The following is a 13,997-nucleotide window of genomic DNA, read 5'->3' as shown; positions in this document are numbered from 1 at the left end:
ACATTTGTGTTTTGCCACTAATGTAGCAATGCTTTGATTTGTGATATGAGGAACAAAGAAGAGTGTGCAGTATGAAACGAAGCAAATGATACAGATTTTAGTAAGAGCAAATTCCCAGGTAATGCATGTAATGTCTTCCATTTAAGACACTGGAGACTTAGATGGAAAACCCATTAGTTCAAGTCTTTTGACTTCACTGTGCTTTGAATTAGACCCACCCTGATTAAACAATTTCAATTAGGACTGAACATTTTGGAACTGGAATTAAGCTTTTTTCTTTTCACTAAATCCATTATTTCTAAAGATCTTCGAGGTTTCAAAATAGAGCTTTTCAGCATGGAATTGTGATTGAGCAGTTAACTGCAAAATGCTTAGGTGTGTCCTGAGAGCGTGTGATCACTGCTGCTTGTGGAGTTTTGAGTTGCAAGATTTGGGGCTTTAAATCTTGACGTTTGTAACAAGCTGTGACTAAACTTTTGTTTGAAACAGATAGAAAATAATGGACCTCTGATCAACATGATATACAAAGTGCTAAAGAACTCAGCACAAGGGTTACTATCCAGTATACATGTAAGACTGCTTGCATTGAAATGTGCTCATCCCATCGCTTTTTCAAGTAGCAGTCGGTGTTTTGGCTTTTACAGGTGTCTTTTGGTACACAGTAGTGCTTTCTGTAAGATTTTATTTTTACTTCCCTTTTTTCCCCCCTCTTTTGGAGTCTGTATGCAAAATTATGGCTGACCTCAGTGTTTGGTTTCATTTTATCATGTTTTGAAAATGAATGTATCAAGTAGTGACTCCTGTGTGGAATTTTGAAAATGTGAAAGCATGCTTAATCTGCATTATATTGTCATCTTCATTGCTTGATAGCTAACAAATTCCTTGCAGTTCTGATTATGTAATTTAAAGTATCCCCAAATTCTATAGACTTGTTTTTATGTTAATTCTGTTGCTTTGAAAAAGGCTTTTGCATTGTCTTAGCTCGCAGGTAATGAAATATGCAGTAATTGTTAAAATTATATATATAAGATTTAGTAATTAAATAATTTCATTAATACTTTTGATAGACAGGTTTTTTCCTTCTATATTACATGTAATTGTTGAAAAAAAAAATTGAAAACTTCTAGAGGCAATAAATACTACTAATTTTGGTGGTTGAGAAGTAATATTTCACCTCACAAAGGTACATGAGAAGTCTTTAAATGGAGTCTGCCACTGGAGGAGAGTAGACAATATTTACCTCGCTTAGAGTAAAATTTAATTATTTTTAAAAAGCTAACATGATCCTGTAGGTGACTCTTACTTTACATAGGTAAAATATGTAGCTTCAAATCTGGAGATGGCCAGTTGGTAAAAAAGCAAACTGCCTCTTCATGCCTCTTCTAGCTCACTAAAAAAAACCAACAACTTCAGCTTTTGTATCAAAGTCTCTCCTCTTACATTACTGAAAGCAATATTGAGGTGAATTTTTGTTCATAAAGTTTTGCCTGTATATGAATAAGAATATGCTGCATTTGAATACTACTAATCACCAGGTGGTCCTGTGGCCAGTTAGTATTTGCTGTAATCAATCTTTAAATTGTTCTAAAGATATTATATTAAATCTTTAGATTTTAAGGCTTTTTAAAAAATGTATTATTTATGAGCTTTATTGTATTGCTCTTTTCGTAACCTCATTTATTCACCAAGAGGGTCCTGTGTGGAAATAATAAACATTTCTACAGACACAGACATGCCTTTATTTTTGAGGTTGATGTGAAGGTTGGAAGTACAATTGAGTGTTGTTTTGGTACTGACTCTAAAACTGCGTGGTTTGAGAAGAAATGGAATATGTAACCAGTGATTTATGGAATGAGAGATTTGGTACGTGACAGCCACATCAAAATAGATTAATTGCATTTAATTCCACTATAGCATTTTTATAGCACTCTGTCTTTAGTAAAATCCACCCTGTGCTGAGGAAGATACTGTCCTTTGTAGAATGAAACACTTGACAAAAGTTGTATTTTTAGTCATTAATGAATGCTGCTATTGTTGCAACCCTGCATTTGACTAAATTCCTTTGGCTTCAAGAAAGCTATTAGAGCAGGGCTGTTTGAACTACTAGATTTTTTCAGGAAAATTTGCAGGACTTCAGTAACCATAGACAGGTGGGATTGTGCTCTTTTGTACGGAATTCCAAGCTGCTGGAAGAGTTACTAAATAGCCGAATATAACTAGTAATCTCTTTTGTTAACACTTCTCAAAAACTAAAGCCAGGTTTGAAAGCACTTGTATCCAGAATTTTATTATTTTTTTCTTAATAGAAGTGAATATTTAACAAAAGTTTTCTTTTCACTGCTGAAGCATAATTAGATTTTAGTTTGCAACGAATTCCTTACATTTTGAAAATCTGCTCCTCTTAGGTGACAGGACGTGACACGTTGAAAGAAAGAAGTACAAAACCTGTCAAAATTGCAGAAAGTGATATTGATGTAAGTCTCAAACACCACTTCAGCACCTCTTGTACTGATTTATCTATTTCTGTTGTACAGTTACATGATCATTATTATGCTCCTTGGGGTGAAATATTACAAGGAGATACTTTTCTGCTTGGTTTTTAAAATCTTATATATGATTATAAAATCTTACATATGTATTTGATTTCATTACCAGGTGAAATTAAGCGTGTTCTGTGAGCAGGACAGAATTCTGCAGGACTTGGAGGACAAAATAAGAGCCCTTAAGGAAAATAAAGTAAGTAGGTTAAAAAGGGCTTAATAAAATAAAGTAGAAGTTTTTATCTAATCAGAAAATAAAAAAATAGGAAATTTTAAACAAAAAATTGAATTAATGGATGCTGATTGCTATGTAGTGTGTATATACTTCTATGATAACAAGAATTGGGCTTTATTTTAGGATTGAATACCCAGTCTGAGAAAACATGTTTTTGAAAGTGACTATTTTAAACCCATCTGCTTCACTTCCTGTAAGCTATAGCTGTCAATAAACTGAGGTGGTCTTAAAAATAATAATAACTAAAAAAAAAATAAATATATCTATATATCCTAAAATGGAAGTACTGTTCAGGTGGATCCTTTGGAAGAGCTACTGTGCAACATTAATTCCATGTTACTTACTCCTGACTAAATGAATAGGGCCTGTTTCATGTTTTAGACAGTATTTTAAACCCTCACATGACTCTTTCACCCATAGCAGTGAACTTGTCCTTAAACAAGCATCTCGTGCTGGGCTGAGGTAGGGCTGTCACAGTTCTGAACTGCTTAAAGGAATTTTTTCTGAAACTGTATATTAAACTTTTGTACAGCATGCAAACAGAAAAATTCCCCTCTCACTGCTTTGTGTTTTCAATGCTTAATGGGAAGATTTAATAGCAAATATTATGGGTACAAGAGGTAATTAAGCTTCTTAAAGTTCTTGTTTACTTGTGAGTCTCCAAAATAGGAGGCCAGTCCTAACCTCTGTTGGTTTATAGGGAAGACTTGGGGCGTGGAAAACACCTTTCATATTCCTGCAAGTTGATGCATAAATTTCTGTGTAAATGTTGTAAACTTACTCCCATCTCCTTTGTTAGGATCAGCTGGAGTCTGTTTTGGAGGTTTTACACAGGCAAATGGATCAGTACAAAGACCAACCACAACATGCAGAAAAAATATCTTACCAGCAGAGACTTTTGCAAGAGGACCTTATACACATTCGGGCTGAAATATCCAAAGTTTCAACAGTATGTGTTTTTGGTTGCTTCAAGAAAACCATAATTAAAATCTCAGACTAAAACTGTATTGGTCATTGGATAAGGAAGTTAAGACCTGTTCTGAACAGTTTTGGTTAAGGTAGAGGATACTAAACCAGACAAAAAAAAGTTGAACAGTCTCTCCAGACTTACTTTTCAATGCCTGCTTCCCCTCCCCCCAAACCAAACAAACCCCCCATAACCTTTTCAATGTCTTTAGATGTTAAGTGTGGTCTTAACTTGCAAATCTTTCAGCTAGTCTTTTGAAAATATAAATGTGATTCCAGAGTAAAAGAAATTGGGAGAATCTGTTGATATTTTAGTAAAAATTTACCGTTCATATTACAACTTAATAAAATTCAAATGTAATTTAATGTTGTTTTCACTCTTATTATTATTACCTCTTCATGAACGTGAGACTAGCTCTGTGTAAGACTGTTTCTCACATTGCATGAACACCTTCCCTCTAGTAAGATCTGATCACTAGAATGACAGTATTATTTAAATGTATCTAGTCAGTTTGTGTCTGTCAAAAATGTATGACTTTCACAGTCAGCATTTAAAATGTATTTGTGGGCATAAATAGCAAGTCACTGTATAAAGGGCTGTACTGGTGCAGAGATTCTGTTACATGGCAGTTTGGTTTTGTGTGAGGAAACTGGCCAGAGTTTTTTTAACTGTAGGTTCTTGACTTGATTGTGCAAGCTATGGAGTGTTTTCAGGTGTGCAATCCAGTCTAAGCAACAATGTAGACTAAAATTGATCCTTTACTACTTCTTATAAAAGAACAACAGTAACTTCAAAATGCTTTGGTGCTCAATTAGAGGATGGAGAAAGTGGCTTTGAAGTTAGCACTGCATTAGAGTATTCCTTCTGTTAACAGGAAATGGAAAATGCCTGGAATGAGTACCTGAAATTAGAAAAGGATGTGAGCCAACTGAAAAAAGCCTTACAGGAGCAGATGAACAGTTCATTGGTATCTCAGGTGAGTCCATTTCCCAGGTGAGTCCATTTCCAGATGCTGTAAACACTTAGAGGATGATTTAATCTGAACTTCAAGTTACCATTTCATAAGAGAAATTTTCTCTGCCATTTTTGCAGTGCACTCAACTGTCATGCAATTTGGTTTGCAGAGTTCAGGCACTGTAGCAGCATGTCTGTGCAGTGAAAAAAAAACCACTACATTGTTTTGCAGCACATGCAATAGTTTCTCATAAGTTGTTCATGCAAATCTGTCATTATTTTATTACATTTTTATTACATGCTGACATCTTGACATTGGTAACGTATTTAATTTATAAGGATGCAGGACTTTTTAGCCTTCCATTTATTTCATCTGACATTGTGGCTTCTTTATCCATTTTTAAGAGCATCAGTCACTGGTTGTTATTGTCATTACTTGTTCATTGTCATGTTCTTCTGTTTACGGAAGATTCATCTCTGCAGATTGTTTTGTGAAGCAGAATAAGTGTTTAACAGCCATTAGTAATTGAAAGGCATCTCAGTTTTAAATCAATTATTCAGTTTCAAATTTTGAAAAGAAGCTTTGTTTGAAGCTCAGTTATTTTCTTTGCTGAAACAGATATGGAATACCAGATTATTTCTACATACCTGCTTATAACTGGTGACTTTATTCTCAGGGAATACAGGATTCTTTTTCCTTTGTGTGAACAGAACACAAGGAACACAGTTAACGTGTACATTTTTCTCAAATCTTAGTCTAGTTTTCCAAATATCCTGGACCAAAAGAGGTCACTAGTTAAATTTTTTAGCTAATTCGTTTGCAGTAAATATCTGATTTAGATATAATTTGAAGCATGTTTATTTTCACTATTGATGAATAAATGTTTTCTATCGAAGCAAGAGTCGTAAAACCTTTTATGATTGTGTCAGTCTTCAAAGTACATTCTCATTTACTTTTCATTTTAGGGTGGGGGGGAGTGATTCAGTTTCTGGAGTCAGAATATGTAATTGAGCTCAGCTGCAGAATATATTTTAAAGAAAAAAATCCCAGGGGAATATTAGAATAAAATTATATGAAATTGCTTAGTGTAACAAAGGCAAATTACACCTTTAAACAAAATACACCTTTTTAGGCTACTTTGAGATAAAATTTCCAATTAGACTTTAAACATGCTTAAAATACTGGATCATTGGCTTGGGATTCACCAATACATATAGAAGGGAATGTGGTTTGCATAGAAAAATATGTTAATTCAGTTTGATTAGCATCTCATATCACATAAGTGATTAATTATAAATACACACACAGCCATAAGCACATTATGAGTTGTATGTGCGTATACTTTTATATATCCATACATATAAGTATGCACAGATATGTTTGGCTAAGTTTTAAAGAAATGTTTCTGAATACCTATTTTGGAGATTCTAAGGGGAACTGATTTTTTCAGAAAATACTGAATATTCTAAAAAACTATATTCCTTCAAAGAAGTCTCACTTGAAGTACCCATAATAGTTAGAATTTTTTTTATCTCTGCCCAAGGGCATGCAGACTTAAGATTGTTTATCTAGCATTTTTCAATAGCACTATATTAATACACACTGTATTTTAAAAAAATGTAGTCTTCATGGAATATCATTAAAAATTCAGTAAATTTGCAGGCTCAAGTTGCTGTAGGAGACCACTGATGTTGTTTCTCTGTAGCATTAATTAAGAGGTTAAAACCTGAATGTTTAAGCAGCTTGGTCGGAGTAAATCTTGCTTTTTAGAATGTAGCTTCAACTGTATTTTGCTTAAGGGTTGGGGAGGATCTGGGCGTGCTGAGATGGGTTATTTTATCAGTGATAACTTCTAAGGTGGTAAGTGTTTCTCCTCTGGTTTTGTATCATTCTAAATTATGTTTCTGTTTGAAGGAAGTTAGAGAAATAAAATTTTCTCTCCAAGTTACCTTTACATGAAATATATTTATACCCCTCTGTAAACAGCAATCTTGGCTTTCATAATTTTAAAATCAATTAATCTGCTTATCATTCTGCCCAGGTCCATTTTAGATCTAAAATATTCTCTTCACATCAATATTTAAGTAATGGGAAGAAATAATATTAAAAGATCTGGCTTTTCTGCACTGCTAATCAAACGTTTTCTGAGTGGTTTCAGAAGCAGGATTTTCAGTGCAACGTAGTGTTATCTTCACTGGTTCTGAGGCTTGATTATTGTAAATCCATCATTTGGTTCCTTGTAGTATGATTAATCTCAGAAATATTAAATGAAATGTGCAAATTTATAGTTTGTGTCCTGACAATCTTTCAAAACATGACTTATCTATCGAGTGAGTTTACTACAGGCAAATAACATTCTCCATCATTTAAATGTTTGTGTTCTTGGCATCCTGTTTGCTGATCTGTAACCTGGCTGAACATATTTCCTGATTTAAGACAGAAAGTGGAAAGCAATTTATATGCCTTCCTTAGCTCTATGAGGTGTAACAGCTTTTAGTGAAGTATTTTTCCCACCCTCAGCCTTATAGGATTAATTAGTAGCTATTTTGCAGCTCATGGCAAGTGATGAATTTCTGGCATTCTTGAGCAGTTTGTAAGCAATTCTTAACTTAAGTGTTTCACTGCCTTTGCTTTCTTTAATGGTATTGGTTTTACTGAGTTTATTCTTGATGAAAATTTTTGAAATTGGTGTTACCTTGCTTTAATTAATTAGATGGCAGCAGCTATTTAAGATGATTGGAATGACTGGAATGGTGGCTTCAGGAGCCAGGCTATGAGATGCACACGGCCAAGTCCAGTCTGTAGACAAAACCTTCCTTCCTTTCTTTCTTCCTGGAAACCCTTAGTAGTAAGGCAAATGGGATGCAAGATGAGACCATGTCCTGGAGCAGCAGCAATGTATTGTTTTATCCTGTAATACATCATGGCCAGTAGGCCTAACAACTCAAATATAAGCAGAAAATAAAATTGTCAGCAATTCTGAGGTTTTTTTTTTCTTTTTTAATACTGGATATTTCCCCTAAATCTATTAAGATGTTTTGTAAGGCTGCTTTAGCGGTCTTAAGTTTGATAGGTATGGGATTTAAGAACAAAGTTAATTAAAAGGTTCTGGAAGCTCATGGTGTTTCGAACATTAAACAATGTTTTTGTAATCTGAACAATAGTCTAGAAAAATATAGACTTATCTCTTTTCCCCTGTCTTCTATAGGAAGTCTTCCAAGAGTCAGAAAATGCTCTAAAAATTTTTATGGACAAGGTTTTGTTGGTGTTGTGTCTTTTTAATTTTTATTTTAAAATAATTTTATTTTTTTAATTTTTTTAATTTTAAAATAATTTTATTTTATTTTAAAATTATTATTTAACGAAGTTGTAAACTCCTAAGTTTTCATATAAGTTCTGAAATAGTAGTTTGGTTTGGTGGTATCAAAAGAAGGAAAGGCCCATAATAAATTAAAACTGAGGTATAATTGATTTTTCTTTTTCTTTTACTACTAACAGGAGAAAACACAAATACAAAAAGACTTGTGGAGAATTGAAGATGTTACAGCTGGCTTGAGTGCAAATAAAGCAAACTACAAAACCATAGTAGACTCTATAAAGAATCCAGGTAAGGAGAACATGATGAAAATAAAATATATACCAATGCATGTGAGAATTTGGGTCTATGCAGATAATCTGGAAGTTTGATCTGCTGCAGAAAATCAGTTAATTATGCTATTGGATGGGTCAGAAATCTCTGATTGAGTGCATTAACTCGGTGTTTATTTGCTTGAGGTGACAGGGTTTTTTTTGTTTGTTTGTTCTTACATACCCAATGGTGCTAAAATGTAACAAGACATTAAAAAAAGGGAACAACACTAATAGGCTAAATTCTTCGAGTTGCAGAAGGGGTTTCTGTCACATGCCAGACTCTTACCAATGTAGTATCTGTTCTGCATCCTGTTCAGGAGCTTTTCTCCATGTTTGTTCTCTGGGTTTATTGTTTTTATTATCCCCCTTGTGTGCAGCCCAGCTGCCCTTGCTGCAGTTGCCTTTCCCCTCCCTGTTTAGGCAGGTATTTGTTGGGCACATCAACTCTGGAAGAGAGGAAGGGAAAATGTGTGTGGTCTGCATTGCAGTGGCTTTATTATGTTTCAAAGACAGAACCTCTAATACACTGGGTTAGCTAGAGACTCTTAATGCCTACTGCAAAATGTACTTTGTATTTAAAGTATCTTTCCTCACCTTTTACATACAGAGATTGAATAGCTCTGAGATGATCTAGATCTGTAAGCAACTTAAGGAATCTGTGGCATGGGGCCAGATGCAGCTTCTGGACTGATTTCATATGACTCCCAGGCTTTTCCTTCCTTTGCTCCCACTGCACTCCACCAGGAGTTTTACGGGATGATACTGAAATACGTGGTTTTATTTTTGGCCTGAAAGGCTTGCTGGATCCTCATCAAGAAATATTTTTGTCTGTTTCTCCCCTAGAGAGAAAAACAGTGCCTTCATTTTCTCAGTCTTCAGTGCCTTCCTTACCAGCTTCCCTTGCTACTGTGGAGAGCAAACTTTCAGTCCCACAGAGCCCTCCACGCAGCCCGGTTAAATCCCCTCTGGAGGTTAGGCTGTACCCACAGCCGTATTTCCAGACCAGGACACAGCACCAAGCACAGCAGCTGAAAAAAATCGAGCCACCTCTTCAGTCGCCAGTCAAGCTCAAGCCAAAGGTTGTAAGTACTGCTCTTGAGATTCATGCAGCAGTGTTTCCATTTCCCTTCTGTCAGGAGCAGTGGGAATGTCATGGTTGGGAAGTGCCCACAGTGTGGAGGCACAAGAGGGGGAGGCACTTTGGGTGCTTGTGTTGGAACTGAGCAGGAGCACTTGCAGCACAATGCACGTGGAGCCTATTCTACAGTGGCCACAGACTGGTTTAGAACATAGTAATAGTCAGAGCCTTCCATGGAAATGCTTTGTGGTTGATTTCTTCGGTCTTACTTGGGCTTTAAAGCTTCAAGCTTCTGGTGTGGACATAGGAGTGCAGGCTGAAGCAGTCACAAATAATTCATATAATGCACTGACCTTTATTTTACAGTTCATGCCAGACTGTTTTCATGCTCTTTGCCAAATCCCTGTGATTTCCTGTTCCCAGGAAGATGAAGCACCGCCCAGACCTCCTCTCCCTCAGCTGTACAGTCCTGAGGATCAGCCACCAGCTGTCCCACCCCTCCCAAGAGAAGCCACTGTCATCAGACACACCTCAGTGCGTGGCCTGAAACGTCAGTCAGATGAGAGAAAGAGAGACAGAGAGCTCGGCCAGTATGTAAATGGAGATTACAGGGTGAGCACTCACAAACCTGTGCACTCACACTTTAAAGATATGGGAACCTTGAATAAAATACATTATTGTTGTTGAAAAAAAATATATGGACCTTTAAAAAAGTAATCATGATATAGAATGGCAGAGAGATAATAATGATATAATAATAATAATCTATGGCATATAATAATGGCAGAGAGAGATGCAGCAATCCAGAAACAAAGCTTTAGGATTTGTTTTAGCATTATTAAAACTTGCTGTCTTGTGATTTCACTTGAGCTGATGAGTATTTTTCTGTATAGGTGGAACTGCGTTCATACATGAGTGAACCAGAACTAGCAATGATAGGGGGTGACCTCAGCCACCCTTCCAGCGTTTTAATAAGCCCTGACAGTGGATACCAGACATTACCTACCCGTGGTAAGCTAGGAATTTATGGAGTTGATCTTTAACAATACTGTTGTCTATATAGGAGCTTTTCTCTTGTAGGATTTCCTGGAGATGATCTTTATCACCAGATCACTGTTTTTAGATTAACTATCCAGTGGAAGTTTAAAGATTGTGTGCATTTTAATGGTACCATTACAATCAATCAGCCTTTGGCAAAGTAACTTAATATATAAGGCTTAAAAAGCCCATGGCAAATAATGGAATTGGCTATTAGAATGTCTCTACATTCAGAGTTACTTTTCCTGACAATTTCTGTGCTATCTTTTGCAAACTCCAAGTATTTTAAAAACACCTATATTGCCATTAAAGTGTAACTGATAAAGTATATGAATATAGTGCCCCAGACATTGCATTATATTACATTGACACTCCATCTCCACTGTGCTATGGTCCTGTAACTGTTTGGAGATGAGGATAGAGATGATATTTGAGCCAAAAGCAAATAATTTCTTAGCTGTTCACTTCTTTATTTCTTCATTTCTAACTGTGAGTGTTTAGGATTTATTTTCTTAGTAGATGTGATTATTTGTACAGTCTATCTACTCTTGTACAGCTGAGTTCAACCTATCCCTCATTTAATGTAAGATTCTAAATTATTATAAATTTTCTGAATTTTGATTAGTAGTGACCTGAAATACACTGTTTGGCAGAAATGAAATTTCATGCCTCTTATCTTCTGAATTGCAGAATGTATGCTCAGATAGTGACCAGAGTGCCACAGCAACAGTATAATAAAAAAAAACACAACTAACTGATACTTGTCTTATTTTGTCTGTCATTAGATTTTAAGGCATTCTCTTTTTCCTTATAAAGGTTTGTCTGGATCAACTTCCAGATTGCACCAGTCATCTACCATTTCATCGTTTGCAACACTTCGAAGGGATAGGTCCAAGGTAAGTTTTAAATAAACTTCTGAAGGCAAATGTGTGAACTGCTTGAAATAGTTAAGCCCAGAGTATAGTTTGTGTAGCAGGAAGTGGGATTGCAGTAGCCTGGGAGAGGACCAAGAGCTGTGATCTAACAAAGTTTCCAGTTTTTCACTTTTGTAAATGAACTGGAAAACAGGCAAACAACTTACTGTATTTCAAGATTTATAAAACAAGGTTTAGAACCAAAAATCAGCACTACTAAAAGGAAATACAGAGTTGAAATATGCAAAGAAATGCAAAGTTAATAGAATAAAATCTAGTAATGATACAGGAGAAGGAGTTAATTTTTTTTTTTGTATACTTCTTATAAAGTATTAATTACAGCATGTGTTTTGTGTGACTTGTGACTTCTCCAGGAGAGACCAAAGAGTGCCTTGGAACGTTTATACTCTGGAGACCACCAAAGAGGCAAGATGAGTGCAGAGGAGCAGCTAGAAAGAATGAAGAGACATCAGAAGGCATTAGTGCGGGAACGCAAGAGAACTCTTAGCCAAGGAGAAAGGCAGCCTGTTTCATCTCGGTCTTTCATCAGGCCCGTGTCTGCAGACGTAGGCTCAGTATGTTAGATATGCCTTAAAAGGACTAAACTAAAAATACCTTTGGATTTATTCTTTTTTTTTTTCCCCTGGCAAGCACTTTCACTTGAGCGTGTGTGATGCTTCTTGTCCAATTAAATTAGTGTTCTGTGGTATCAAATGAGTTCAGAGTGTGAGGAATAGATGATATTTTTTCCTTGTAGTTAAGGTAAATGTAGCAGGTTCAGCAGGTAAGTTGGTCAGAGGTTAGTGATGAGAGGAGATGCCAGTATATTGGGGTGATTTCAGAGCCATGATTTTTTTTTCCTTGGAAATTCCTTTGGAATTGTATTTAGAAAGTGTCAGAAGCTTGTACAGTTTTAAAACTGCTTCATAAGGGAATGGGCCTTTTAGAATGTTCTTTCTCATGGGTATTTTTTCCTTTTAATTCATAAATTAGCCTGCAAGATAGTCAGTGGTAATATCAGGCCAAGGAGATGTTTGTTCTTTTTAAAAAAGATGATAACTGGATAATTGGTTTTAAAATCTAATCATGCTGATTAGGAATGTATGTGAGAGCTAATCTATTTCAATTTATACAAATTCTTCTTTAAATCTCAAAATGTAGAATATTCTAATAAGGCTCAAATTTAGGGTGCTGAAGAAAAGTATTTTTGTTGCTTTCTGAGAGTAAATGCTGTGCAGTTTATAATGATACATTTTGGATACTAACCAAAGCAATTCTAATTGGTGAAGTTACCCAGTTGGTCACTTGGTGCTAAACCAGGATTGTACTGTAATTGCACTTCTGCTATGGTCTTTTAATTTATTTTTTGTTTGGTCCACTAGAGCTTTAGAATGATCATATTGTTTTACCTAATTCATTGCACAAGATCTCTTGCTTTTAAATTTGTCACTCATCATACCGAATGCCTTTTTTTAATTTTTTTTTCCTTGTTTGCTTCTTTTTAATTTGCAGAATTTTGTAGTTACTTTAAAATTTCTAACTGGACTACTCAATTTTTACCAGGCTTAATTGCATTTAGTACATGTGTGTCAATTGCTGACATTAAAAAACCTTATAATACTCAGCTTTTCATTCCCACTGTTCTCTAGCACTAATTTGCAGCCAGTTAATTTGTATTTACTTTCCCAGTAAATACGAGTGCACTGCTTGGAGACATTCATCTGTTTTGTCTTCTGTTTTGCAATCACACATTTTTTAAAGACAGTGCATAATGTTTGGGAATTGTAGTATGATAGTACCACTGTTACTTTCATACTTTAACTGGAAGAAATAAATCTGAGCTTCTTATGTTTTCTGACTCACGTAACATACACAAGTTGAATTGAAACGTTTTCATAACACTCGTTATTAACATTTGTGGCAAACACTTTATTTATAAATTTGGGTGCCATCTTGGTCTTTTTCTTGCTGTAAAGAATTAAAATACAGTTTTTCAGCCCTAGTAGTGTTTTGTAGAGATCATCTCTTGTATCTATAGGGCTTTGATATGCAAAAGCATGTTTGATAGCACAATTACTTACAGCATTACAATTATTTAGAAGCCACAATGGCAAACAGTTAAATGTATAATTGAAGTGCTGCTCAGTGTGTAACATTTGCTTTAAACATACATTGTATGTGTAATTCTAATTTTTAATTGGTCAGCTCTCAAGTGTAGGATGGCATTTTAAGTATTGATCACAGTTCATGAATTCATTTGTTATATACAATGCCTTTTTAATGTAAGAGTTGCAACATCAAAGCCAATAAAAGTGCTGCTTCGTAAGAATGGTTTGATGTTTTTCTTACCCAATATATAACAACATCTTTAAATTGATACTGTGTATTTAAAATATACTATATCAATCAGGCCTGGTTCGAATATGAGTAGAAGGATGAGTTTGGAGTACTCATATGAGAAAATATTCTTTTCTCTGTTGAATTCTGTAAGGTTTTAATTTTTTGAGATATAATTGCCTTTTACCTACTTTTTAATATACATGGAAGATACTTATCTTCTGAGTGAATACTGAGAGCTTGTGCATGAATAGGTTTCAATTAGATTCATTAATGCAAGTGACATAATGAATTCTAAGGACT

The 13,997-nt window shown here is 35.1% G+C and overlaps 1 protein-coding gene across 33 annotated transcripts in view; it reads left to right on the top strand.

Moving 5' to 3' along the window:
* PLEKHA7 (pleckstrin homology domain containing A7) overlaps positions 1-13,997 on the top strand; it is a 145,958-nt gene that overhangs the window by 121,099 nt on the left and 10,862 nt on the right. For 11 of the 33 annotated variants that reach the window (XM_086893152.1, XM_086893155.1, XM_086893172.1 and 8 more), the window contains 10 exons: positions 2,406-2,474; positions 2,656-2,736; positions 3,575-3,724; positions 4,617-4,718; positions 8,196-8,304; positions 9,171-9,409; positions 9,829-10,017; positions 10,299-10,416; positions 11,260-11,339; positions 11,732-11,932. In XM_086893152.1, coding sequence (XP_086749278.1) covers positions 2,406-2,474; positions 2,656-2,736; positions 3,575-3,724; positions 4,617-4,718; positions 8,196-8,304; positions 9,171-9,409; positions 9,829-10,017; positions 10,299-10,416; positions 11,260-11,339; positions 11,732-11,932 — 1,338 coding nt within the window. Of the gene's footprint in view, positions 1-489; positions 571-2,405; positions 2,475-2,655; positions 2,737-3,574; positions 3,725-4,616; positions 4,719-8,195; positions 8,305-9,170; positions 9,410-9,828; positions 10,018-10,298; positions 10,417-11,259; positions 11,340-11,731; positions 13,684-13,997 lie in introns of those variants that run through there. The other 22 variants (XM_086893142.1, XM_086893164.1, XM_086893141.1 and 19 more) reach the window with 6 other exon arrangements.

This window comes from Cyanistes caeruleus, chromosome 6 (assembly GCF_971803275.1).
Source record: "Cyanistes caeruleus chromosome 6, bCyaCae1.hap1.1, whole genome shotgun sequence".
NCBI classification, from domain to species: domain Eukaryota; kingdom Metazoa; phylum Chordata; class Aves; order Passeriformes; family Paridae; genus Cyanistes; species Cyanistes caeruleus.
The sequence above is the reverse complement of the archived record's forward strand: the minus strand, read 5'-3'. Positions and strand labels throughout refer to the sequence as shown.